The 27,425-nt window shown below is 39.0% G+C and overlaps 1 protein-coding gene across 2 annotated transcripts in view; it reads right to left on the bottom strand.

Moving 5' to 3' along the window:
• Positions 1–10,906: 10,906 nt before the first annotated feature.
• susd2 (sushi domain containing 2) overlaps positions 10,907–27,425 on the bottom strand; it is a 67,200-nt gene continuing 50,681 nt past the window's right edge. The window contains exons 14-15 of one of the 2 annotated variants that reach the window (XM_079814474.1): positions 16,166–16,262; positions 10,907–10,999 (exon numbers count right to left, since the gene is read on the bottom strand). In XM_079814474.1, coding sequence (XP_079670600.1) covers positions 10,939–10,999; positions 16,166–16,262 — 158 coding nt within the window. In that variant the 3' untranslated portion in view covers positions 10,907–10,938. The remainder of the gene's footprint in view (positions 11,000–16,165; positions 16,263–27,425) is intronic. The other variant, XM_079814475.1, reaches the window with a different exon arrangement.

Below are 27,425 nucleotides of genomic sequence, written 5' to 3'. Positions count from 1 at the left end.
GATTATGGTGTGGGGTTGTTTTTCAGGGGCTGGGCTTGGCCCCTTAGTTCCAGTGAGAGGAACTCTTAATGCTTCATCATACCTAGACATTTTAGACAATTTCATTGTCCCAACTTTGTGGGAACAGTTTGAGGATGGTCCCTTCCTGTTCTAACATGACATGGTCCATAAAGACATGGATGAGCGAGTTTGGTGTGGAGGAACTTGACTGGCCTGCACAGAGTCCTGACCTCAACCTGACAGAACACCGTTGGGATAAATTAGAGCGGAGACTGTGAGCCAGGCCTTCTCGTTTAACATCAGTGCCTGACCTCCCAGATTCCCATAAACACACTCCTAACCCTTGTGGAAAGCCTTCCCAGAAGAGTTGAAGCTGTTATAGCTGCAAACTCCATATTAAACACTCTACGGATTAAGAATGGGATGTCATTAAGGGTGCTTTCACACTAGCACTTTTGGTGCACACCCGGGTTCGATTGACGTCAGAGTTCGGTTCGTTTGGATGATGTGAACGCTGTCTTCCGAACTCGGGTGCGCACCAGTGAACCGTACCCTAGTCCCCTCGAAATGGTGGTCTGGGGTTCGGTTCATGTGAACTCCGGTACGGTTCGCTGCTGATGTGAACGTAATCGTACTAAATCGCGGAAGTGAACCTCTATTAATGACGTATGATTTGATAAAAATGTGTGTTTGTTTCACTCATTTTCCTGGCGAGAGAGACTGACGTACTGCAAGCAGAAAGCTGTAGATCTCATGATGATTAAACAATGAACCAATGACAGAACAGAACTGAGAACCCACATGGCTAAATTAACCACGGTCAACATGACACAAGAGACTAGGGAATCACAATACAATGGAGCACATGACAGGATCACATGACAAAAAGGAAACATTAAAAAGACAGAAAACACGACTGAAATAAACTTGAAAATAAAAGACATGAAGCGTGAACATGAACAAGACCCAAAACCATTACAGCAGCGCTGTGTCATATATGCCATAGCTGTCCTGTACACAAGAAAACCTGCGTTCGCATCTCAACCTCAGCTCTTATTTGTTAAAGGGGTGGTAAAACACATTCTTTCGAAGGCTTGATTGTGTTTGTGGGGTACACTGTAACATGTGTTCATGCTTGGTTTTTAAAAAAATGCCTTATTTTTCATATATTTTACCTTTATTCTACACTGCTCTGTCCCTCCTTGTAAAAACGGTCTGATGGTTTCCGGGTTCTATGAAGCCAGTCCCTCAAAAATACACAGTGGGCTCAGATTGGTTAGCTGGCCCAGTGTGTTGTGATTCGCTATCCGCCTAGTGCACGTTTGTCGGAAACGTCACGCCCCTTACCTTTACCGGTAGACTATGCTTTGGGTAGTATTAGAAACAATGGCGTCAATAAAACCATACCAATTTGAGCCCGAATCGGACCCAGACAATTTTAGTGAAGATGATCGAGCAGAACCTGTTCAACCTGTTCAGTCCTCAGGAGTAAAGACTGCGGATCTATAGTGATCGCTACTGAATGGCACTGTTACTTTTGTATTTTTAGAACGATTATAGCCAAATATCTGTTGCAAGAACTATTAACCCAAAACAAACCCTAAACATTGGCTTTACTATAGTAGCCAAATCAAACACAGAACCATGTTTAGCATGCCTGTAGATAAACAATACATAAAAGCTCTAATCAAAGAATAATTTACACTAATGCCAAGTTCGCTGTTGAGATTTTAAAAAAAAGTTTGTAACATTAGGTGTTTGTCGGATAACGTTAAGTATGAATGAACATTTAACAAACTGGTTTGCAGAGCCAAACAGCATTGTCATCTGTGTACTTCCTTGCTACAACGTACAATTAATAATACGAACTAACGTTATTACAGGAGACCACATCGACGAAAAATAAATCATACTTACAGGCAGTGTTGGGCACGTTACTTTAAAAAAGTAATTAGTTATAGTTACTAGTTACTTCTTACAAATAGTAACTGAGTTAGTAACTGAGTTACATCATTATAAAAGTAACTTATTACCAGGGAAAGTAATTACTGCGTTACTTTTTTTTTTCTCAAATGTTCAAATATGTCAAATAACTTGGATGCCCCAATATTAGATATGTTAAATGAATGAATTGGACACTAAATAGAATAAATTATTATTATAAAACATTGTACATTAATGTACACTATTGTAATGTTGCTGTGGGACAATGTGAGAGACACCTATCAAATTCAATGCATTATTGTAAATATTATCAGTAGGCCTACTATAGTGTAAATATTGTGTAAATATTATCAGTACTATACTTTCCTTTGGTAGTGGAGCTCACGTTATCACCTGGTTTTTTAGCCACTATTTTTGTGGCATATGATGATGTGAGGCGCTTCAGAATCACTTGCCACCGGCGTGGAGAGACTCTTTCTTCCAGGGCATAAGTTGCACGTTACATAAATATTCTTAACTTTCACCTCAACGAGGGAAAAGTAGCGCTTATACTTCCAGTTTGCGAAAGCTACCTTTGAAGTCGTTGGACCATCGCTGAATGTGCATTATATGCGTGTGCGTCATAGGTGTGTGTGTGTGTGTGTGTGTGTGTGTGTGAACCATAGACCGTGAAAAAAATAGGTGTGAACTCAACCTATCAACTTCAACCTTGTTTCCCACCCACCAATCATCATCAGTTATGTGTACCACTACCACCCCACCCACCCCCAACACGCATGGCTGGTGCGCGCGCACACGCACACACACACACGTTGCAGGTCTGACTGACAGAGAGCCTGTTCGGATGAAAAGCGATTCAGTGAGCTCAATTATAGTAACGCGACTAACGCCGCATTTTTTTCCTCAGTAACGCTAACGCCGTTGTAACGGGAGAAACAGTAATTCGTTTGATTACTCGTTACTGAAAAAAATAATTCCGTTAGTAACGCCGTTTATCTGTAACGCCGTTATTCCCATCACTGCTTACAGGTTGTGGCCCGTAAACAGCTTCTGTTTTTAAATCCATCTTTCAGGACAAGCCGTTGTGCGAATCCTTCATTGAACTCGCAAAGATTGTGGAAGCTTTCCTCCATGAAATGTGCAGCGGGAGCCGCGAGTGCCCGTTGTGCATTCACACTGGCAGTGTTTGTCTCGCGCAGCTGAACCGTGGCTCCTGTATTGCAAATACAGACGAATATTGTCCATTATGTCACATTTTCCGGTCTTCTCCTCCGACCCCTGTCTGTCTCGTGCTTTGATTTATGATGGGCAGCATATATCTGCTGCAAATGCGACCTGTTCTCCTCTGTCTCATACACACATGCATATAAAATGTTGTATGTTAAACGCACTGCAACGCACCACCGTCCCTAGGAAGGCTGAACAAAGTGGACCTGTAATCCGGATGAAAATAACAGCGTGTCATCGGCATTGCGGCAACAACACTCCAGCCTACTAACTATACCACAACAACATTTCACCGCAGCGATACAAAATGGCCTCGCCCCCACTTATTTAATATTCTCGGAGGAGGGGTTTATGTAAATATTGGGGCTAGTGATGTCAGCAACCCTGGAGGAATGTCTAGTAGTCCCTACCGGCCGTTTGTTGTAGTCCTTAGAAATTGATTTCTTTAAAAGCAAATATCTCCCTTTGCTTTAAACTTTGAACCTTTGCTGGTCAGCTTGTGTGTAAATGTACGTTTTTTACCAATATTTTCTACTTCTGATGTCATTTCTAGCGAGATATTACTAATGTAGTAATTAAATATTTGTTTAGTTCTCACCAAAGCTCTCTCTATTTTGCTGTAGATCATTAAACTGTTACACTGCCTAAGATGTCTGTCCGAAATTAGTTTCGTGAGGTGCCTTCATGCACAAAATGCTGCCTTACAAGCCATTGTCTGATAAGGCAGCGAGGCAACGAGTTGGCTGCCAAGGTTTTCGGATGCAGCCGTGGTCTTCAACTCACAGTCGGTGGAAAATAATTGGGCAGAAATCATGTTTACTGATGCGATTATTAACGCTACTGAAGTATGAAGCGGAGCAGGACCGAGTGCTGTGGAGCTGAGTAAGGCCGCTGGAGCGATTGTTAATAAGATGAAGGCAACACACGCCTCGCGAGCAGCGGGACTTTTATTATGACACAGTTGCCGGCGCCACTTCCGCTTTTCAGGTCCTGAGTATGAGGTAACGCAGCTCTGTTTATCATATTAGATACATCTGAGTGTGTTGAAAATGAAGTTATGACGTTACTCTGTGCATTCGCTCGCTGGCTGCTATGACACTTGTTGCACGCTGTAGTGAGAGTAAAGAAACTGAAACCGAGGGTAACGCAGGTATGATGCAATCAACAAGCGACTCCCTCACACGTCCCGGTTCCTTGGTTAAAATAGCATATTCTCACGATTTACAAATAGTTGGAAACATTTGGGATATTGTAAGTACTCAAATGAACAAAATATATAACACTGGCCCAGTGGTTTTTGGATATTTTACTGAAAAAATGTTACATAGTGCACCTTTAACTTCAGAGTAAAGGGTGAACAAATTTATAAACAACAGTAAACTATACAGTGTGTGTGTGTGTTTCATTTTTGTCACCTCACACTGAAGAGGACAACTTAGGAACTTAAAGTTGAGAAAAAACTATCTGTTGTATCTGGATATTTTATATTCTCTATCAGAGATCTTTTTTCATCTACATTATAGAGAAAGTCATATTTCATTTTATGAGACACGTGTTTGATTAATAGCGGAGATGGAGAAGGGGGAAACCCTTTTCTCTCTCTCTCTTTTAACTTGCTTTTGGCAGATCAACCCTATTCAGCCCAGACCATTACACTTAATCATCCGTGCTGGGTCAAAGTCATTATCTCTAATGGCAGGGACAAAGCTCTCCCAGATTCAGGGGGATTCTGGGATGGATTTAGATTCTCCTTTAAAGAGAGAGCGGTTCCAGCCACATCAGTCGCGTAAATCAACTTTCATGTGCAAACGTCTGTACGTCGCTACCCATCTTAACCAGACTCACTGGGTTTGATTAAGACTTTTTAAGATATGGTTCATTTTTAATGTTTTGAAATAAATCCACAGTGACTATCAGAAGAGAGGTGAGTTGAGAGATGAAAGGTTGTTCATCTGGTTGCCTGAGCATGTCTGAGTTTTAAAGTGCAACCTGTAGGGACTGAACTCAGACGGAACAATCTAAAAGCTTTTTTTGTGGGGGAAAAACGACGCTGTTTAAGTTGGCAGGAGGATGCAGTCACAAAGCTACATATTCATGGTGGTATACGAGGGATGGACGAAATATGATAGGCCTTAATTGAATTAAGACATCAGAGAATACATGTTGTCTTCAAGCTTGGTTAACAAAGAGAAATGAGGAGGGAAGGGAAGGGAAGGGAAGAAACAAAAAGAACGGACTCCCGTCCACCAGCATTTGCATGCCCTGAAAAGATGAATCTAGCACAGAGGGGGAAAAAACAACAACAACTGGAATATAAACTTTGAGACAATGTCCAAGGGAATAAAGAAGTCCTTTGAGCGGACATACTTGCAATGCAAATGCAAATTCCAGTTTCCATATCTTCAAAACCAGCAGATGTTTTGTTGAGCTGGCACGTCTCTGCAGCTGCCAATTCTTAGAGCTTTACCTCAAAACGGTGGCAGATTGATGGGAACTCTAATGGTTTCCGTTGTAATGGAAAGGGGGAATACATCTGCAAGGGAGGAGTGAGTGCGTTTTTTTTCCTCTGTTCCCGCTTTCTGTGGTGTAGTAAAGCGAGGTACAGGCCTTTCCTGTGGCCTCCGCAGAATGACGCTGAACGTTAAAAACAGAAGTGACTCAGGAGATGATGAAAAACATACTGTCTGCCCACTCCAGAGGTTCTGGAAAGTTATAATGAGGATGGAGATGAAATGTATGACTGAGGTCAATAGTCTATGCTTTATCTAATTTCTGATTATTTACATTTACATTTATGCATTTAGCAGATGGTTTTATCCAAAGCGACTTACAACTGAGGAATACAGGAAGCGATCCATTATGAAGAGGCGAAGAAACGTAAAAAGTGCCAGAAATACTACGTTTTGGACCTTACTTAGAGCAGCATGAGCTAGAATAGGGAGGGAAAAGAGGAAAATAAAGGAAAAAGAAATAGTTTTTTTTTTTTTTTAATGTATGATGGCATTAAGTGCTCACGGAAGAGATGAGTTTTCAGCTGTCTTTTGATTATTCATAAAAACAAAAGAAAACAAAAGCCTGTTTTTTGGCTCATATACTGTATGCTTAAGAATAAAAGGCTTAGTCGGACGCTGTCGTTTTTTTGCCGATTCAACATGCAGAATCTGTGTTGGGCCGTCGCTGAGAGAGAGAACTCTGATTGGCTGTTCAGCTTAGCGAACGAGTCGCTAAGTGCACCAGAATAGAGCAAAAATTATGAAAGACCTCACTTGTACGAATTTGTACCATTTGTCTAAACCGAAGTGACGTGTAGGGTTAGGGGTAGGTCCTTTGTACGAAATCATACGAATTGGCCACCTCGTAAAATACGTACAAATTGCCGTGAGATCAGGTTGGACAGAAGGCTGTTATAATTTTACATCATCTTACTTGAGCAACACTGCGTGTAATTTTGGTTGACAACAGCATTTTGGGTGCCTGAAAAAAACACAAACTTTTGAAAAGTTTCAAAGTGCAAATATTTGAAAACAATACTGATATGGTCTTTTTTTACACTGATTTTTACTCAAATTTGTGAAAATGGTACCGTTATGTGCATTATGTATTCAGAGCAGGCTATAGGTGCGTAGTGTTTCTTTACAACTACTGGTCTGCAGCGTTTTCAGTCATTTTCGCAGATCCGTTTGAACGTGGTCGTTTTGACAACGATGCCATCTGTAAGCGTTTAAGTTTTTCATTCATCGTTGTCGTTTAAACGTACATATACAACTGATTTTATCAGTAGTGATGATCTGCTACTATCAGTAGTGAGCAGCTTTATTAGGAGGCAAGCTAAAAATATAAAAAGAATAGTACACCCAAAAAAGATCCATTCACAGAGTTCATGCTTATTTACTCTTTCACCAAACTTTACATATTCATATTTAAGCTCAAACTTTCGTTGTTTTGGCCATCATTGTAAAAAAATTATTTTCATGATTTGTTATCACAACTTTTTTATCTTTTGTCAAATCAACTTAGATAGTTAATGTGGTTCAGGCCAATGCATCTCAAAACAGGCCGATATGTCATAAAAGTCGACCAATCAGCTTGTGAACGTATCCCTCCCGGACCATGTCTAAGGGTGCTTTCACACCTGCTTCATTTAGTTTGGTTGAATTGCACCAGAGTTCGTTGTCCCTCTTGGTGTGGTTCGTTTGGGCAGGTGTGAATGCAGCAATCGCAATCGGGTGCGCACCAAAAGCGGACCAAACAAGCGTACCGGGACCTCCTTGAAGAGGTGGTATGTTTTCAAACGAACACTGCAGTTTGTTTCTGGTGAGAACGTGATCCGACCTCGAACGGACCCAACTGATTAAAGAATTACGTATTTTTGGACTAAATCAGCTGCCGTAGTCAGCTATGCATTATGGGATGAGGTCAAGTGTTTGTTGAACACTTTAGCAACATAGCCCCATGGCAGCTCGCGGACAAACTTGGAGTTGCGGAGGAGCTTCATAGAAATGATTTTCCAGCCAGATCCTTCATTCTCAAAATGTATAGTTTGCCTAAAGTGGTGTATACAAACTATGTAGTATATGATGACTAGGGATACAATCAGCCCGCACAGCCGTCTCTCCATAGTATGACTTACAAAAGCGGCGTGCTGTCTGCTGGCTTTTCCTCCTCTCTTTGTTAACTTCCGGGAGTTCCGACAGCTCGCACAATGGGTCCAAACAAAGTAGTTTATAAATGTGTCCTCTGCAGCTAGGTATACGCAACAATTGAAGATATTAGAAGACATGTTGTCTTTTCATCCTGATATGCGAGGCAAATGTTGGATCACAATAATTAGGAAATGGGAGCTCTAGCGTAGTTCTACCTGGAAGACTCCAATGTCACATCATTCACTAATTATCTATCTGGCCAATCATTATTCGTCAACAAGTTCTGTTCCCACCCATTACTACGTTCGCAGATACTGACGCCGGCGTTCACCCCATCCTCCCCACCATAGATATCCATAATAAAGGCTAGATGTCTTACGGCGGAGTCTCTACCGTCATCAATGGCGGCCATCTTGTCACAGGCAGGGCTCTGTGGTACCTGATGATCTGCATGAACACAAATACTATTATCTCACCGAAATCTTGACGGATTTACAAATGGTTTGGTTTCTTATAAACGTTATTAACGTGGCTATAATTATGGATGCTTGAACAAATTATGAATAATTTTTCATAAGTATGCAGTGTCATAACTACATCTCTGACGTTTATAACAAACCAAACAGTTTGAAAATCGGTAGAAAATTGAGCAAGTTATGGTTATTTAAAAAGTGCAAGCACCCATGAAAACAATGTTTCAAGTGAGCGAGCTGCCTGTGACAAGATGGCCGCCAGGTGCGGACATCGACCTCCATTGGTCAGCAGCGCGCACGAGACATCTAGCCTTTATTATGGATATCTATGCTCCCCACCACCACCAGGTTGGTCCCTGTCCATACATCAGGGGGTAGGCTCCGCCCCTGCCTTCATCTTCAGGAAGGAACTGCAAGCAATCGCTACCCTCTGGATTCAGACTATGGACGGGGCCTACGCAAAAGAACTTTATAATTTAATTCGATACTCATTGTATACAAACTGTATTTCATACAGACTCTTATTCAAGTGTTATTCTCGCCTCCTGAGTCTTTCGGGTAGAGCCACAGTTTCCACCAATCCCTTCACTCTTTTATTCTGGATGGCAAGGGCAGTGACTGCATCGAGTGTATTTTGCAGTATTAAACACGTATTTATCCCGTATTTCATCATGCTCCGAACATTCTTCAAAAAGAACACAAAGAATGGCCTTCTCAGCTGCCATTTATGCAACTCTTGTGTCATCAGAACAGGGTGTTCAACGCAGCACCGTTTCCGTTTAAAAAACGTTTTGATGGGGCTGAATGCAGGCCTGGCCAAAGAGTGATGTGGATGTTGTCACGTGACTGCATTTTGGTTTGTTTCACCAACTCATCAACTGAATCAGACCAGAGCAAACAGTGAGGTGTGAAAAGGAATCAAAATGGCTGAAAAAAGCTACAATGTATAATTATATTTAATATATATATTTTTTTTGGTCCAGACCAAACAAACCAAGCAAACCAAACTACAAGTGTGAACACTGAGTGGGTCTTGGTCCGCTTCCAAGCGAATCTTGGAGCGGTTCGAATGATATATGATACAAGCTGAGTGACAAGAGTGACAAGAGTGACAAGCTGACATGAACTTTCTGAACATTTACAACTGCACAAGAGTGTCAGACAAACATAAGCTGTGCTAAATCCCACTGTTTAACAGGATAAAAGGGTAATGTAATGAGAAATTTGGGCTTTGAAAGTAAACAGGCCAGAACAAATCAGAGAGATTTACCTGCACTTCACTCCAGTTAAACTAATCAAACTAAATAAACGCAAGCACATTGAAAGGATTCACACAAGAATGTATTCCTCTCATTTATCTCTGACTAACCCCAAGTGAGTCCTGCTCCACTGCATCTCCTTCCCAAGGCAGACTAACACATGAAAAGATCTGAAATTAGAACAAAGTATGATTAAACGTCTTCTGTCCTTATCTGTGAAGACCACCGTGGTGTGGAGCTCCACAACGGTGGTGCGTTTCATCGTTTTAAAGTAACGTCTGCAACCAAATATTTGGCAAAAGACACAATGAACATCTGCAAGTGGGAAAGAGTGCTAGTTCAAATCACATACACAGTGGAAACACTTCTTGTCAAGTGGTCCAGATCATTTTAATTGGGGTGAGCAGCGGCCGCACATGCTGACCATCTATCGCTCAGAGTCATCAGGGCATGGGCCGTACGTCCCTCCTGTTTCCCTTTCTCTTCCCCACATTTGTTTTCCAAAGGAAAATTTACTCCAGTGAAAGCACTGTGTGGCTAGAACATAGATAGGTTTTCTGTAGAGCTTTGCCCTTGTACAATGATCCAGATCCTGCTTCCTTTATGCCAGTGCTTTTTGCGGTTTGTGTGTAAAATGAGACAAAATGAACACTGTTTGTGGCTTTATTGGAAAATTCAACTGAATTGAAACATAAATGAAAAGACCTGCAAACTCACACATAAGCTTTGTTCCTAAATCTATAGTGAGTTGCCTCGCTTGCTGCCTACTAAGGCAACTGCCTTCTAAGACAGCATCTTAACAATTATGGAATCATATTATAAGGCCCAGGTTGAATCAGCAGACTTGTAAACTGGCAAAATGTGTTAAATTGATATTTGACTACAACATGCTGTTGGTAGCTGGAAGCATATCCAAAATTAGCCCAAATATTCAAATATACTATATTAAAATATTCAATATATAAACATGCAAGGGGTGAGATATGTGTAGAATAAGCGGCATATTTTTTAGCTACAGAGCTATTTTTTTAGTTTCCCATTTGTGGTTCATAGCCACAATTCTAGAAACAACTTAAAGGCACCAACAGAGGTACAAGACAAAACTACAGAGTGCAGGCCAGATGGATAATTCTAGAGACGTTACACTTATCAGAATTTTTACAATGTTTGCAGACATATCAGTCAAGAAAGATACTAAACTACTGTCCATGGCTAAAAATTTATGTTAAATTAGAAATGTAAGATTTATACACAATATAATACTGTTTATATATATATATATATATATATATATATATATATATATATATATATATATATATATATATATATATATATATTTTTTTTTTTTTTTTTTTTTACAAACGTGTAAGGATGTACACTTGATGAACATCACAGTTGTGATGCACGCTGCTGATAAGTCACCATGTCACCCTGTTGTTTCATCGCCTCTCTGAAAAAGAAAAAAATATGAAAAAAGTATACTCATCATTAATCTGTACGAACTATCATCAAACATCAGAATGGCTATATCAGAAACACATGAAGAAACAAGCATTATCATTTGCATGTTTGCGCGCACACGCACACACACACACACACACACACGTCTCCTCCCTTTGGCTACACACAGGTGTACAGAAAGTCCTGTCTCTTTGAATCTGTCCGCACCATTATGATCAGAAACACCCCCAAGGCTTTTTCTTTATGGCATTCCAACAGCTCATTAAGACTATCATCTTTTTCTGCTATATATAAATCACAGGCCTAACAGACCAAGGTATGAGAACTAGTTTGAAAGAAAATCTGTCAATCTTATTTAGTCAGTATGTACTGTATAGATAGCCTTAAAGCAAACACAAATGGACAAAAACAATTATGAATCTTTTAAATGAACTTAAAGCACTGCCAAGAACCACTAAAGAACCAATTTACCCATTTAGGCCCTGTTTACATCAGGTATTTAAAGCGTTTTCGTCAATGCGATCACAAGTGGACAACACAAAATACTGGTGTAATGGGGTCTAAAACGATCTTTCGACCACATCCAGGGTAGTCGAAAACGCAAGACTGGATTGTGTTTGTAGTGTAAACGCTCATGTGGTCGAATGCAACAGTCACAAAACACAGCATACTCTCCGTCTACTAATGCGTAGACATAATGGGAAGCGTGCTAGCCAGACAGGATTTAAACTGTCGATTGGAGACCTAAGTTTGGTTTGAAGATAAAAAAAACCTACCAAGCACATGTTCTCTCACCTTTCCTGATTTCTAACACACACTCACAGTGTTCGCCGAGGTCTTGTGGCTATCAGAGAAGAAATGACAGCTGCTGTTCTCTCTGTTTTTCTGCCATCTCCTTTCGCATTCATATGCATATATTGTGCAAGCTTATTTCGTCCATTAGATCGAAAGATCTGAAAAAGCCTATAAATGTACCCACAGACCCTCCTCCCTCAAAGAAATTCAAACACCAGGTGTAAACGGGAATGTGTCTCTCTCTTGTCTACTTGTGATCCGATCAACCAAAACGCATCTTAATACCAGGTGTAAACAGCACCTTACAAACAATTCTTTTGAAAAACTAGCAGTTATAAGTGAAGAGAAGCATGTTTTTTTCTAACACAAATATTTAGTGTGAATTAGGCATTATTATCACTATATAAACTCGACTCAAACGAATTTCCTTAATTGTTTATAAGCCTCATACACTCCATGAACCTTTATAATTATAAGATACAGTAAATGTTCAGTGGGCAAAAGTGTCTACCGATAACCATCTCTCCTGTGCGGGCCCCTGTTCTGACTTTGATGTGTGATAGGACCAGAATGAGGGACCATAATAGCACATTAGAGGGTGTATGTGTATGTGTGTGTGTGTGTCAGTGTTAATGACTTTGCAGTGGGAGGGAGAAAGGCCTGCTGAGGCCTGCTGGGAAATCCAATCGCTGGAAAGTACCAGGTAGTCTGGGGCAGGTAAGCACGTAACACACACACACACACACACACACACACACACGTGCACAAACAGATGAAAGAAGGAACAAAAGAAACACACTGATGCCGAAAGATACATATGTGGCGACATAAAGACAGACATACACCACAAACGCACACACACATGCAAACAGTATACACAAAGAGGGAACTTAAGTGGAAGTAAAAGACACATTTACAAAACAATTTTAACGATTTAGATTATCTATGATCTGACTAAAAGGCTGGAAGACAAAAGAACAGATGCAAAAACTCTACTAACACTGTAATGAGAGTTAGTAGGAATGTAGGTGCAACATTACTTATAGTCAACAGAATGTGTTTAAGGGACCATCAAAGTTAAATAGTTTTTGAATCTATATTTTTGCTTTTAGGTAAAAATATCGTAATCTTGGGCCAACTTAAAATATCTTAATCTCGGACCCACTTTATATTAAGTGTCTTTAACTACTACTGTATGTACTAACATTTAAAACAAATATTGGATACAGTGATACAAGTGTGTAATGCATGCTTTTATGTTTTACTTATATTTTATAAATACCTGCATGTAATTACATCATTCAATTCTTTAGACACAAGTAGATAGTAGTTTAGATAAAGACGCCTAATATAAAGTGAGATCTTCATCTTAATCCATCCTTAATACAAAAAAGTACTTGAGAGGACAAATTGCATGAAAACTATAATATAAGATATATTCTTTGAAAACATATTCTTTGACATATTCTTTTTACCCCCCTTGCCAATTTTTATTGTGTTTATTCTTAAAATTTTAAAAATGAACGATTTTCTAACGGGATAAGAAAATTCAACTTAAGAATTATTCTCAGAAAACAAAACAAGTGTATCTCCAGTAAATGTATCTTGTTTTAAGAATGTTTAAATATTTGTTCTAGGAAACAAGAATATAAGGATAAAAGTATACAGATTTATGGATTTTGGTCTATAAAAAGCCTATAACACAAACAAAGAGTAGCACTGCACTAGTCATCTACCTAGACAGCATAGACAGCGTATCAACACATTATAATTCTTTCTAAGATAGCTCTCTGTGTCTGCTCAAAATTCTATATAAAAGACGCAATGCCGCATAAAAGCGGACTTAAAATATGCCGGGTCTGACCCACCTCAGCCTCTAGTATCAAAGGCGACTCTGAAACGGTTTTGATTCTGTGTGAATGCATTTATGCCGCTTCAGAGAAGCATTAAACTGTCTGTGTAAATGCTCCTTTTTATTATTTTATGCCACTTCAGATTTGGTTTCTGTGCCGCGTTTGCTGAGTAAAGATGCTTAGTCTATCTGCAGAACAGGACATACTCAGTGGGAAAATTGAATTTTAATAAGTGGCATTATCACATTGTTATTTTAGCAACAGGAATACATTGTGAGATGTGAAGAGTGCTATTAGTGTGGCAACTCGCTAGGTTTTGAAGCAGAGCTATTTTGTCTTGGGTGAAGAGTTTACATATTTGAAAGCTTATTTGATGTGTACTAGCATGACGACAGAATTAGCAATGGGCCTGTAACACATATACCAGCATATAACGAGAGAAAGAGAGGCCCTGCTTACCCGTATAACCACAAATATAGGGGTCTGTGACTGTGTGGCGTCATACCCTTGAGTTTTATCAGAGTATCTGTAAGGATAGTAGAGCAGCGGTACATCCTGCTGCACGCTGGCTCTCTCTCTCTCATTACAGGTGTGCACCTTTGACTCCGGTGCTCTCTGATTACCTTCCCCCACAGGATGAAAGAGGGATGGGTTTTATGAGGGGCAGGTGAGACATATTACCCCCCATGGCTGAAACTCTAGACATGATCTAACTGAAAGCTAGAGGCTTTACAACCAGGGGAAGAGGGGAGAGAGGAGAAAGGAGGAGGAGGACGACGAGGAGGGGGGGGTGATTTGTTTTTTGTTGATGATAATTATGCAATCACATGCTTTGTGAATATGAAACTGTTTAAATAGACTTAAAAACGATATATAGGAGAGAAAAGATAAATGGGTGATATAAATCATGTCTTCTGAGACAGTAGTTTTTGGGTTTCCGGCCCAGGTGAGCTTTATGACTTCAACGTTATCATATATCACGATTATAATTGGAAAAGTTCAAACATGACACATTTGCTTGACATTTTCCCATAAATAACTTTCAGAAAAAAAGCTGGTTTGACTGCAGCAATTAATTTTTTTTTTGGGACGAGGCAAATATTGACTGGTATATTTAAAGGAATAGTTCTCCCCAAAAAAGAAAATTCTGCCATTACAGTATTTATTCACAGTCATGCGGTTTCTTAACCCATTTAACGTGAAATATTTGGAAAATTGTACATGTAATTTCAATGAATGCGGACAGAAGATTTCAAGCATCATAAAATGATCCTAAGTTTGGAGTCAGTATTTTTTTTATAGATTTCTGTTTAGCAAGGATACATGAAGACATTAAATTGATCAAAAGTGACAGTAAAGACATTTATAATTTAACCAAAGATTCTATTTGCGTTTTCCACAAAAATATCAAGCAGCAACTGTGTTCAACATTGATAATAATAAGAAACATTTCTTGAGCACTAAATCAGCATATCAGAATGATTTCTGAAGTATCATGTGACACTGAAGAATGGAGTAATGCCATCACAGGAATAAATAAACAAATAAAAAGTAAAATATATAGGCTTATATACATTTTAAAATATATTAAAATAGTACAGAGTTATTTTAAACCGTAATAATGTTTATACTTTTATACTGTTTTTACTGTATTTTTGATTTAAAAAAATGCAGCCTTGGTGAGCAGAAGAGACTTCCATCAAAAACATTTTAAAAAATGTATCGACCCCAAAAGCCTTTGGAACGTTAGTTTATATATCAAAACTTCCATCCCTCTTCGTTGTAAATGCATGGGAAATAGTGCCCAATGCAATTCTTTACAATGCTATCTGCTATGGAAGAAACAAAGTCATAAGCTGTATCCGAAATGATATACTGTCTAAAAACTTTTACAAATCATGGGATAGGAAAGTGTCCGTCAAATGCGAGCTCTAGAATCTCGTCAGCAGTAGGTCATGCAGGTATTTTTCGCCTACTGTTTTTCCGAATGGACATAATACTCTTTTTCTGTTCTGTTTTCCGCATTCTATATAGGATTGAACGAACATTCCTTAAAATAGCATAATTTTAAGGAACTCATATTCAACATGTTTACACTAAACAAACGCTGTGTCCGAAATCGAATACTTCCCCATTATATAGTATGCGAACAGAGTAGTATGTCCGAATTCATAGTATTCGGAAAAACAGTAGGAAAAAGTCCCCAGATGACGTACTACTTCTGGCAAGATTTTGAAGTGCGCATTCGATGGACACTTTATTATCCCATGAGGCCACGGGAGAGGTTTTATCAATGGAGGTGAAGCGATGCAACTGACGCTGGTAGGTCATGTGATAATGGCAACACGGCGGATTTAGTAAGTCTGCATTACATTCATACTACACACATTCATATTACATAGAACATACCTTTTATAACGGTCACAAAGTAAGTTCAAATTCAAATGTAGTACCTACTCAGACAGTACACGATTTCGGACGCACTGAAAAGAAACATTTGGACTCACTTCTTCTGTTTCTTAGTGTACACGACAATTGCTATCACCATGACAACCACCGCCAACACCGCGCCAACACTCCCCAGGACAATGGCCAAAATATTATCTGTAAAGAAAAATGTCAATACACATTTGTTAGTGATTAATAATAAAACTGTGGTTATAAATTTCAAGAAGAAAAAGATGGCTGTGCTTCACTAACAAAACAGTACCAAAAAGTACCAAAACACCCATGGCTTTTCAGACAATACCAATATGTATTTTTTGGTATGTATTATTAAAGGAGCCTACCTTGGAGTACTAATACTTCCACTGTACCTTTTTTGTAATGGTTAAATAGGACTAAATAAATGTAAACATGATACTTCTTATTTAAAAAGTGGAGCATTGCGAAAATATCTAATTATGAATATTACAAACAATTCAAACAATTTTTTTCCTGCAGAACTTTGTTTGCTAAGCTGAAATGATGTCTACGTCCTGAACAATATTAGTGTGCAACATTACACTACATTTGCACACTGTACATTTTAATTTATTTCTTTAGCAGACACCTTTATCCAGAGTTATCCAATACTGCAGCTGTATCCAGTGTCTAAACCTCAGTTGAGTGTTCTTCTGTTGATAAAGTTAAATAATCAGTGGAGCTTTCCAATGCAAATGAAACTCTGTTCTTTATTAGAACCACAAACTTCCTTTAGCCTCAGGTTAAATTCCTCACATGTCAAACATGGCTGAAGACATGTTTGGCTTAACAATTTGTGAGCATTTTATCCAGGTGCATTTGGCATGTTGTTCCGACACTGGAGAAGTCTACTAACAACCAAAAACACGCTGAAGGACACGTGCACAAAACACACACACAGCCTCTGATGTCCTGAGATGTCCTTCTTGAAGTTTCACGTTAATATTGACAATTTGTGGGGCATAGATCTTTCTGCCAAAGGACCACAGTATAAATGTGCTTGCATGCAAAGACCCTGAACACAGGTTGATCAGAAGCAATCCCACTGAGAATATGTACCATGCAAGCCAGGTATGTGTAAGCGCCCCCTGGATTGATCTCATGTCCTAGATTGTTGCTATGGCATTTTTGGGTGTTCTAAGTCTATGTTCAGACTGCAGGTAAATGTGGGCGAATTTTTTTTTGCTCACATGTGACGCAGGCTATGTTCAGACTGTCAGTCCAAATACGATTTTTGTGCATATCCGATTGAAATCCAGTGTGAAAGGCAAAAAAATCACACGCGATTTTTACAAATCCGTTTCAAGCTACATTCATGAGTGGTTTGAAATCCTATTAATTTCCGAAAATCAATTTCAGTCTTACTGCTCTGACCATCATGACAGTGTGAACAGCACAAACCACATGGAATCTGATCGTTTCGATTCTGATTTGGGTCACTTCCATTTGCGGTAGTAAATCTGATACAGGTCAGATGATTTGCAATGCGACCTCAGTCTGAACAGTCGAATCAGAATTCATGCGACTTTTATGTCACTCTAGATCGACATTCGTACCAATTCTGCGCTCATGGGAGTCACTTCAAAGATTTTACATACCCAACGTTATCAAGACAGTGTAGTCCGTGAAGGACAGTGATGTGTCAGAACTCACAAGTATTACACACAATGTGACGGCTCTATATAGAAGCAAAACATAAATGTTTTAAAACTTTTTTCTTTGACTTTTATATTGCCTGCGCATAAATTTGCTGGCTTTGGCGGCAGATCACACTGTAAGTAAAGCGTAATCACATACTTTAATGTCCTCCCTGTTAAATTCCGTATGAAGTACAAGTCAAAGTCTCTACAACATTTTGTTTCTTAAAATGTGCTTTTGGAGTCTCAAGTCAATTATATTTTCTTTCTTTTTTTTGTTTTATCATCAAGCAAGACTGTTGACTTTGAAAAGTAATTGTACAGTTCTCCTCAAATAGACACAATTTGAAGTCTCATTCACACACTATACCAGACTAAATTTGGCAGTAGTCTTTTATATTGTTACAAAAAAAATCTATTTCAAATAAATGCTGTTCATCAAAGAATCAGAATAAAAAGTATCACGGTTTCCACAAATATATTAAGCAGAACAACTGTTTTCAACATTGATAATAATAATAAAATGTTTCATTTTATTGAAAATGTTTCATGACACTGAAGACTGGAGTAATGAAGCTGAAAATTCAGCTTTGAAATCAGAGGAATAAATTAGATATTTTACAGTTATAATATTTTTAATAACAAATAAAACAGCCTTGGTGAACGTAAGAGCCTTCTTTCGAAACCAAACTGCTCCTAAACTTTTGAACAGCAGTGTACCTGTAGCACAAAAGATTTGATAAGTTGCAGATAAATGTAGAACAAACTCCTTTTAATAACAATAGTATGAGCAATAATGATAGTGATGTTTGTCCTTACAAGCACAACTAATTAGACTCTGCATTTAAAACGTACAGCTGCTGCTGGCTCTATAATGTATACAGCACTGTCTTTGCTGCATTGCATGCAATGAGATACGGATGTCAACAGTCCAGCATATTTTTCTAGCCCCCCTCAAACGCACTAGAGGGCTGCAGGAAAATTGGACCGATGCTTATGACACGTTCCCTTGGGAACAAGAAAAAGAGCAAGTTAGTGGCTAAACTCGCACTGTCAGTTTTATTCTGCATCATATTCCTCCTCCTCTCTCTGCTGCTGAGTTCAATCTGTCGCAACGCATTTTCCCTGGCGGCTGTGTCTGTCATTTCTTCATGCCCCCCCCCCCCCCGCCGTTCCACATCTTTCTGGGCCTGTGACTGTCTCATTGGGTTGTGCACTCATTCATGGGTGTCCTCTATGAAATCTGTTTTTGGAACTTGTAGAAATTATTTCTTTTTGACTTTCACTGCTCTCTCTAATCGACTTCTTTCCTTCCCCACAGCCCTCTTTCTCCCATCTACTGTAGTGCCTCTTTACGTATAGAGAGTTATAACCAGTGTAATTTGACAAAGCGGTACAGCATCAGTGCCATATGTTGAGACTCGGGGCATCTGCAGAGCAGTGACGCACATTTATATACACACAGAGTCCAGATGCGGTCGGACCCAACAAAACAGTGATATTAACTCTCAAAACTAGAGCTCCAACATCCAATCAATAAAACTGTTAGATTAGTCATTAATTACAGTTCTATCCAGGGACAATGCAATCCTATGAAAAAAAAAAACCACTTAATAAAATAGTTATAATGTGAGCATTTACATTTTTTCAAAATAATTCATAAAGTTCCTCCATGCATGTCAATCAAGTGAGGTGTAACACATCTTTTGGGGGGAAATAAACTATATATACACACGTTACTGGTCAAAAGTTTGGAATCAATACAATTTTTGAATGTTTTAATGTCACCAAGGCTGCATTTTTTTTATCAAAAATACAGTAAAACAGTAATATTGTAAAATATTATTACAATATAAAGTATTTTCTATTTGAATATATTTTAAAATGTAATGTCTTCTTGTAATTTATTCTCCAGTCTTCAGTATCACATGATCCTTCAGAAATCATTCTAATATGCTGATTTCCTTCTTATTATTATCAATTAAAAGGTTTATACTACTTAATACTTTATGACTGAGGAAATAATCGACAGGTTATCAAAATAATTAGTTAGTTACAGCCCTACACAAAACCACACGACTGTCCTTTTTGTTAACCTGCACTTTTCACTTCCTTCATTTCACCCTCACTTTCCCGCTTTTTGCTCCTCTGAATTTGAACTGTGCTGGAATGCATGCAAATAACCAACTGTTGAGGGTTATTTGCTGGGGGTTCAGAGGGCTGTAATGGGAAGTCAATTACAGGCCGAGGCAGCTCTTTGATCCCAGCGCCGCTGACATGCTTGACAGGGATGTGGGCTAGGATGTCAACCTTTATCAGCCGGAACAAAAGAAAGAGAAGGAGAGAGCGAGAGAGGGAAAGTAGAGGAACAGATAAGGAGGAAAAGATCACTGAGACCCCACATTGTCTTGGAACATGGGAATAAACAGAGGTTTAGTGGGACTATCAATTCAAGTGAAGGTGGAGCCCTGAGCCCCTCTCAGACACTACGACACATGACAGCCTGTAAGAGCGCTAGTCTGGGAAGGCCGAACTTCAAAACAAAGATAATGACTATAGACGTACTCAAGAGCAACAGATACTGCCATACCATAGGAATGAAAAGATGTACTGGCAACTGGCAGTGACTCGGCGTCCCGGCGAATCTCAGATGGAAGATTGGAGAAAGTGTCCTGAAACAGGTCAGTGTAGCGGTAACCAATTTCCAGAAGTGTTTTGCTGTCGTAACAGATCAAAGCAGATGATCCGTTGGAAAAAATAGAGAGTAAAAGAGAGTAGAATAATAAATAAAAGCAAAGTCTTAGCGGAGCGACCTGAACGGCGACCGAGCACGGCGGCGCCATCTTAATCGAAAAAGCGTGGTACGGGAACAGCACCAGTCACGACTGCAAAGCCCTGCAAAGAGTGGTGCGCTTATCCGAGCGCATCTCAGGCTCAGCTCTCCCGTCTCTGCAGGACATCTACACCAAACGCTGCAGAGGTAGAGCTACTAAAATCATCAGAGACATTAATCACCCTGCAAACTCTCACTTCACCCTGCTGCCATCTGGTAAGCGCTTCCGTAGCCTGATGGCAAAGACTGAAAGACTCAGGAGGAGTTTCTTCCCCCAGGCCATCAGACTCCTGAACTCAGTCACGTGACTCACTTCACCCCCGCACACACATAAACATACAGTCTTTTAACATTAACATCCACATACTGCAATTGCACTGCACTTTACGTCCCTATTGTTACTGCGTAACAACCTGTAATAAACCTTGCACATTATACTTCTTTATATATACATACTATATATTTTATGTTAACCACTTATTTTTAAGTCTACAGTTTATCTCACTTATCATATCCACATATTTTTTATATTTTTATTTTTATCTTATTTCCTATTTTTATCTTTTACTTGATTTATTTATAATTCTACTTATGTTAATACTTTTTATTCTAATTTTATTCTATTTCTATTTAATTTCTTGTAACTGTTATTTGCACTGTCCATGGAGCGGACCTGTTTACATTTCACTGCCAGTTGTATATTGTGTATATAACTGTGTATGTGACAAATAAAACTCTTGAATCTTGAATCTTGAATCTTGAATCTTGAATCTACTGTATGTGTGCGGAAGGGGGTTATCTGTAGGTCGTACTTTCACGTTAACTAGAGCGGATCTGTCTGAATCCTTTTTGACAACTGAAAAATGACTTTTGTAAATAAAAAACACCCACCGAACTGGTCTTATGTCATTCTCATGGACAGCATGATGGATGTCAGTAGCTGATAATACACGCTCATACTTCATCTCGTCATCTGCTCTGAGTTTGGGTTGCTTATAATGTGCATTCAGGAATGCAACATGCGGCAACCATATTCCCTAAATTTGTAATGAGAAGCTCTTATAAACAGACTGCTGTCAACAAAAGAGGCTCCCTGTGGTTTTCTGCCAAAATAAAAGCTGGATGACATTTAAAATGATAATATTAGTATTGCAATTTCACAGTTGTACTGTAAAAGGAAATTATTATATTATTTTTCTTAAAAACTTTTTAAATAAATAACAAAAATTAACAATGAAATATTACAATAGTGCTATTAATGTATAAATATTTGTATTAAGTAATTTATATGGATGACTATAAATTAAAAAGAACACAAAGATGGTAGGGAGAGAGAAAGATTAAGATGAAAGGGAGATAAGCCCCGTTTCCACCGAAATTACCCGGAACAATTTGTACCAGGAACTGTTTTTGCAGGAACTTTTTTCCCCCCAGACCTGCTACTGTCTGTGTTTCCACTGCGGTCTAAAGTACCGCGAAGATTAGTCAAATTAATCCAGAGACGTGGGACTGCGTGCGACTGTTCCTCCCAGTCAGCGACGGACAGTAATAATTTTTACGCGACACTGTCTGTAACAATAACAAATATGGAGGAGATGCAAGCAGCGCTGCTTTTGCTAGTTATGTATTGGTTTACTAAAGAGGTAATTAACAAAACGGCGGAAAAGAGACGAGCACTGATACTAAAGCGTATTCTGAAAGCTAGATTTAAAATAAGACAACGCATGTTATTATCAGCTATTACGGACATTGACCATGTGATTGCTGAGACAACGCGCGCCATCGACAGAAAGAGCAAGACTGATATTTACTGAATGCAGAGCGAACCTTGCAAAAGACTTAAAAATGCCAGTTGCAATAAAATGCTGCTTGAGCGCAACCAATTAGCATGTTCAGCGCCCAAGTCCCACCCCCGAAAGTTCCTGAACTTTGAAAAAGTACTTCCTCGCGAGCAGGGCCATTTGGAGGGGGAAATATTTAACCAGAACTTCATTTAGACCCTGGTTCCTGCGGTCGAAACACACTGAGTACCACCCCAAAGTTCCTAGTTCCTGGGGAAAGTTCCTGTGGTGGAAACGCGGCTATAGACACAAAAAAAGAGAGTTAGGGAGAGAGATACAAAGGAGAAGAACATTTAGGTAGAGAAATAAGTTAAAGAAGAAGAGAGACAGGTAGGGAGAGTCAAAAAGAAGAAAGACAAGTAAAGAGAAACAGAAAGGTAAAGGCGAGTGAGAGATACAGTAAATAGGAGTGAAAGATGTAAAACAGAGACGGATAGTGAGAATGAACTGGTACAAAGGAAGGAGAGACAGGTAGGGAATCAGAGAGGCAGGTGAAGAGAAAAGAGGGACTGTTAAAGAGGAGAGAAAGACAGGCAGGAATAGAGAGATGAGACAGGTAAAGAAGAATGAAAGATATACAAAGAGGAGATCCCAGTAAAGAAGATAGACAGGTAGAGGAGAGCAAGAAAGAGGGTGGAGATGGTTGGGAGAGAGAAGAAAATAAAAGAGAGAGACATTTAGGGAGAGAGATAGAAAAGAGAAACAGATAATGAAGAGAAAGAAGAGAAAAAGAAAGGTAGGGAGAGAGAGAGAGAGACTTGTAGGGAGAAAGGGAAAGGAGAGTGAGACAGGTAAAGAGGAGTGAGAGATAAGTAAAAGAGAGAGAGATGTAGTGAGAATGAACTGGTACAAAGGAAGGAGAGACAGGTAGGGAGAGAGAGAAACAAGTAGGGAGTCAGAAAGACAGAAAAGAGAGACAGTTAAAGATGAGAGAAAGACACGTTAACAGGACCCAAAGATGTTACACTTTATTTCGATGGTCCACCTTCGACACTCTACTAACTGTAAGTAACTTTGCAACTACATGTCAACTAGCAGTCATTAGAGTATCAGTAGACCATAATTGACTGTTAATAGACTGTTAGGCTAGGGTTAGAATAAGTTGACATGTAGTTGCCAAGTTACTTATAGTCAGTAGAATGTCTGTTGGGGGAGCATCAAAAATAAGTGTTAGCAGATACGCATTATGCAGACAGTCTACTAAAACTCCAATGACTGCTAGTTGACATGCAGTTGCAAAGTTACTTATAGGTAGTGAAATGTCTGAAGTGGACCATCGAAATAAAGTGTTACCCAGAAAGATGGTAGAGACATGTAGGGAGAGAAACAAACAGGTAGGGAGTCAGAGAGACAGAAAAGAGAGACAGTTAAAGATGAAAGAAAGACAGGAAGGCAGGGCCGTAACCACCATAGACATTGAGGGAGACAAGTCCCCCCGAATAATTAGAAATGGCCAAATTGTCCCCCCCAATATTTGATATTCTTGTGCTACTCCATTACATACCACTCTGCTTGTTGCTAGGATCACAAAAGTAAAATGTAAAATTTTTTGGTCGGCCTGCCTCAGCGGTCTAACAGCGCTCGTCACTGTCAGAATGAGTGAGATGGCCAATCAAATCAAAGAAGGCGGGGCTTACTGTTAGTGTGAACTCTAAGGTGAAGCTTTAGTTTTAGCAGTGAAAGATCGTCACAAGATGTAAGCAGCTAAACATTTAATATTTGACCACTGTTTTACGATAAAAACGTTCAGCGACCAACAGTAATATCAAGTGATGCAAACTACTTGATATTTTTTTATGAAATTTCACCATTTTGAATGGAAAATATGACATTATTTATGTAAATCTTTGCTGAATTTGATGTGACAATAATTTTTTCTTGGGAACATTACTGACATTAAATATGTTATGCAGTTGTCATATAAAACAAGGCATTATATACTGATGTTGTTAGAGATTAATATAATTTGCACAAAGTGAACAACTGAGTAATCAACTAACCACATAAGGCATTTCACATATTAGGCAGACGAAAATAAGAGTGAAATATATTATTTGCAAATAGTTTACTTCATAACTGAACTGGAACTTTTACCATTCTCATTTCATTTTCTTTATTTACTTAAATCCACTTGAATTATTCAATCATTTATTTAAATAAACCATTAAGACCAGTCTAAGACATGGTTACGGCCTTGCAGGAAGGAATAGAGAAAATGAGACAGGTAAACAGGAATAAAAGACATTTACAGAGGAGATAAGTAAAAAAAAAAAAGAGAGATGGGTAAAGAGGAGAGAAGAACAGAAAGGAATATAGAGAATGAGACCGGTAAAGAGGAATGAAATAAACAGGTAAAGAAGAGAGAGAGGTAGCAAGAAAGAGACAGGAAAAAAAGAGAAACAGGTAGGGAAAGTGAGACGTGGGAATGACACTGTATTTAACAGGTTATTTAGGGCTGTTTTGGTCAGTGCCAAAAGTTTGATAAAACCCTGCTTACATTACCGACCTGCCTGACCGCAGCGGTGTGAGCGGTGCCCTGTCTGTGAGCGCCCATATATCTAGACAATTTCCTCTCCTACAATTTCCTGATGATAAATAATGATCTGTTCAGCTGGTGGGCGAATGATGGCCTGCAGTAATAAAAGAGTGCCTACACAAACAGTAAAGTAACTTTGCAGGTAAGCAACTGTGTGTGAGTTTAATGAAAATCCTTTATCTGAAAGATTCAGAGTTCACAAATATGATTATCAAGCTGAATAATAAACTCAGTGACCATTAATAAAGCAGATAACGGCTGCTTTATTGATTTAGAAAGTGTACTTGTATGCAATGTACTTTTACTTCCAGCAAATAAATGGCAAACATTTACCAATATCATGTTTAACAAACTGCAAGGTTCAAAGCATTGGCTGAACGCCAACAGTACCGTATTTATTTTTTGGTTTATGTGGATTTCCCCCCCCGATTTGAATTACTCTGCATGTTTGGAATAGCGTGCATTCAGTAAATTCAGTGCAAGATTATTTGGATCGCAGGCCTGATGTGTTTTATAAAGCGGGTTGTTGCTTTGTTTTGGCTCTCCAGTTATCCAACGAACCCCCAGAAAGGCCAGAGAGCCAGCGGGGGATGAATTCTCAGCAGCTGTGGAGCAGATAAACGATTCATGTGTTTGATGGAGAGAGTCCAGATCAGATTTTAAACAGATCCATCCTGTAGATGTCTATCGAGAGGAAGTATGCCGTTCCGCTCTAATGAGACCGAGGGGTCAAGAGTTAACAAGCGCAAGTACATCCAGGTCGGTCTGTATGACTGCTGCAGTCTCTGTCTGTCTGTATGACTGACAGATCAATGGACTGGTCTGTCTGAAGAGAGGCATCTCTTTAGAGACCTAAAAAGACTGTGGAGGGAGGGAGAATAGTGCCCGATGAGACACTGGGTATACACTACCGTTCAAAGGTTTGGGGTCAGTAAGATTTTTTTTAAAGAAATGAATGGAGTAGTTCACTTTAAAATGAAAATAACTCCATGATTTACTCACCCTCAAGCCATCCTAGGTGAATATGACTGGCAGAAGCTAGATATTTAACTTTATAAAGTTTTAAATATGGATATTTTTCGTACAAAACCAAATCGATTTGCTTCAGAAGGCCTTTATTAACCCCCTGTAGCCGTGTGGAGTAAGTTTATGATGGATGGATGGATGGATGCACTTTCTTGAGCTTCAAACTAGCCATTATAAAGATTGGAAGATTTATTAAAGGGATAGTTCACCCTGCAATTAAAAGAAAGTCATCTTTTACTCACCCTGTTGTTGTTCTTCCAATGCCCTATGTCCTTCTATCTTTTTCGGACCTCAAAAGCAGAAATTTAACAAATAGTCGTGCATGCACGCGCTCCTCCATATAACGGCAGTGAATAGTGACCAGGCTAAAACATTACAAAAATTATACAAAAGTACGCAATGAGACGCGCCATATATGGAAAGTGTTCAGGAGGCATACTATAAGGTTTTGACGACAAAGAAACCGTGTTATTCAGTCAAAATACTAAGTTCAGCCGTTACTCTGTGCGCGTTCCTGTGAGTGCGTGCGAGCAGTCAGCAGCCCCTCACGCAATGTTGTCATGACAACCGGTACACAACATTCACTTCAGGAGGTTTACCTTATTATTAGTATTTCCATTACCTTACAATGTTTCTATTGAGCCTGATTTCTCAAAATGGTGCGTGTGTGTGCTTATCCTGGGTACCATGACAACAGTGCGGCTGCTCAGTATTTTGACTGAATAATATGGTTTCTTTCTTGCAAAACCTTAAAGTATGCCTCCTGAACACTTTCCATATATGGTGCGCGTCTCACTGTATCATTGCGTGATACTTTTGTATAATTTTTGTTATGTTTTAGCCTGGTCGCTATTCACTGCCACTATAGAGGAGCACGTGCAGGACTATTTTTAAAATTTTTACTTTTGAGGTCCGAAAAAGAAAGAAGGACATAGGGCATTGGAACAACAGCAGGGTGAGTAAAATATGGCTTTATTTTCATTTCAGGGTGAACTATCCCTTTAATATAACTCTGATTGTGTTTCATCAAAAAGAAGAAAGTCTTATTCACCTAGGATGGTTTGAGGGTGAGTAAATCATGGGGTAATTTTCATTTGCGTGACCATAAAGTGACCATCATCTTACAAAAGATTTCTATTTCAAATTGATGCTGTTCTTTTGAACTTTACACAAAAATATTTAGCAGCACAAATGTTTTCAAAAACGACAATATGTTCAAAATTAAAAAGCAAATCAGCATATTAGAATGATTTCTGAAGGATCATGTGACACTGAAGACTGGAGTAATGATGCTGAAAATTCAGCGTTGCCATCACAGGAATACATTACATTTTACAATATATTAAAATAGAAAACATTTTTATTTTAAAGTGTAATATTTGACAATATTATGGGTTGTACAGTATTTTTCAGCCTTGGTGAGCACAATAG

The sequence above is a fragment of the Gobio gobio genome, assembly GCF_949357685.1.
Source record: "Gobio gobio genome assembly, chromosome: 4".
Classification (NCBI taxonomy): Eukaryota; Metazoa; Chordata; class Actinopteri; order Cypriniformes; family Gobionidae; genus Gobio; species Gobio gobio.
The sequence above is the reverse complement of the archived record's forward strand: the minus strand, read 5'-3'. Positions and strand labels throughout refer to the sequence as shown.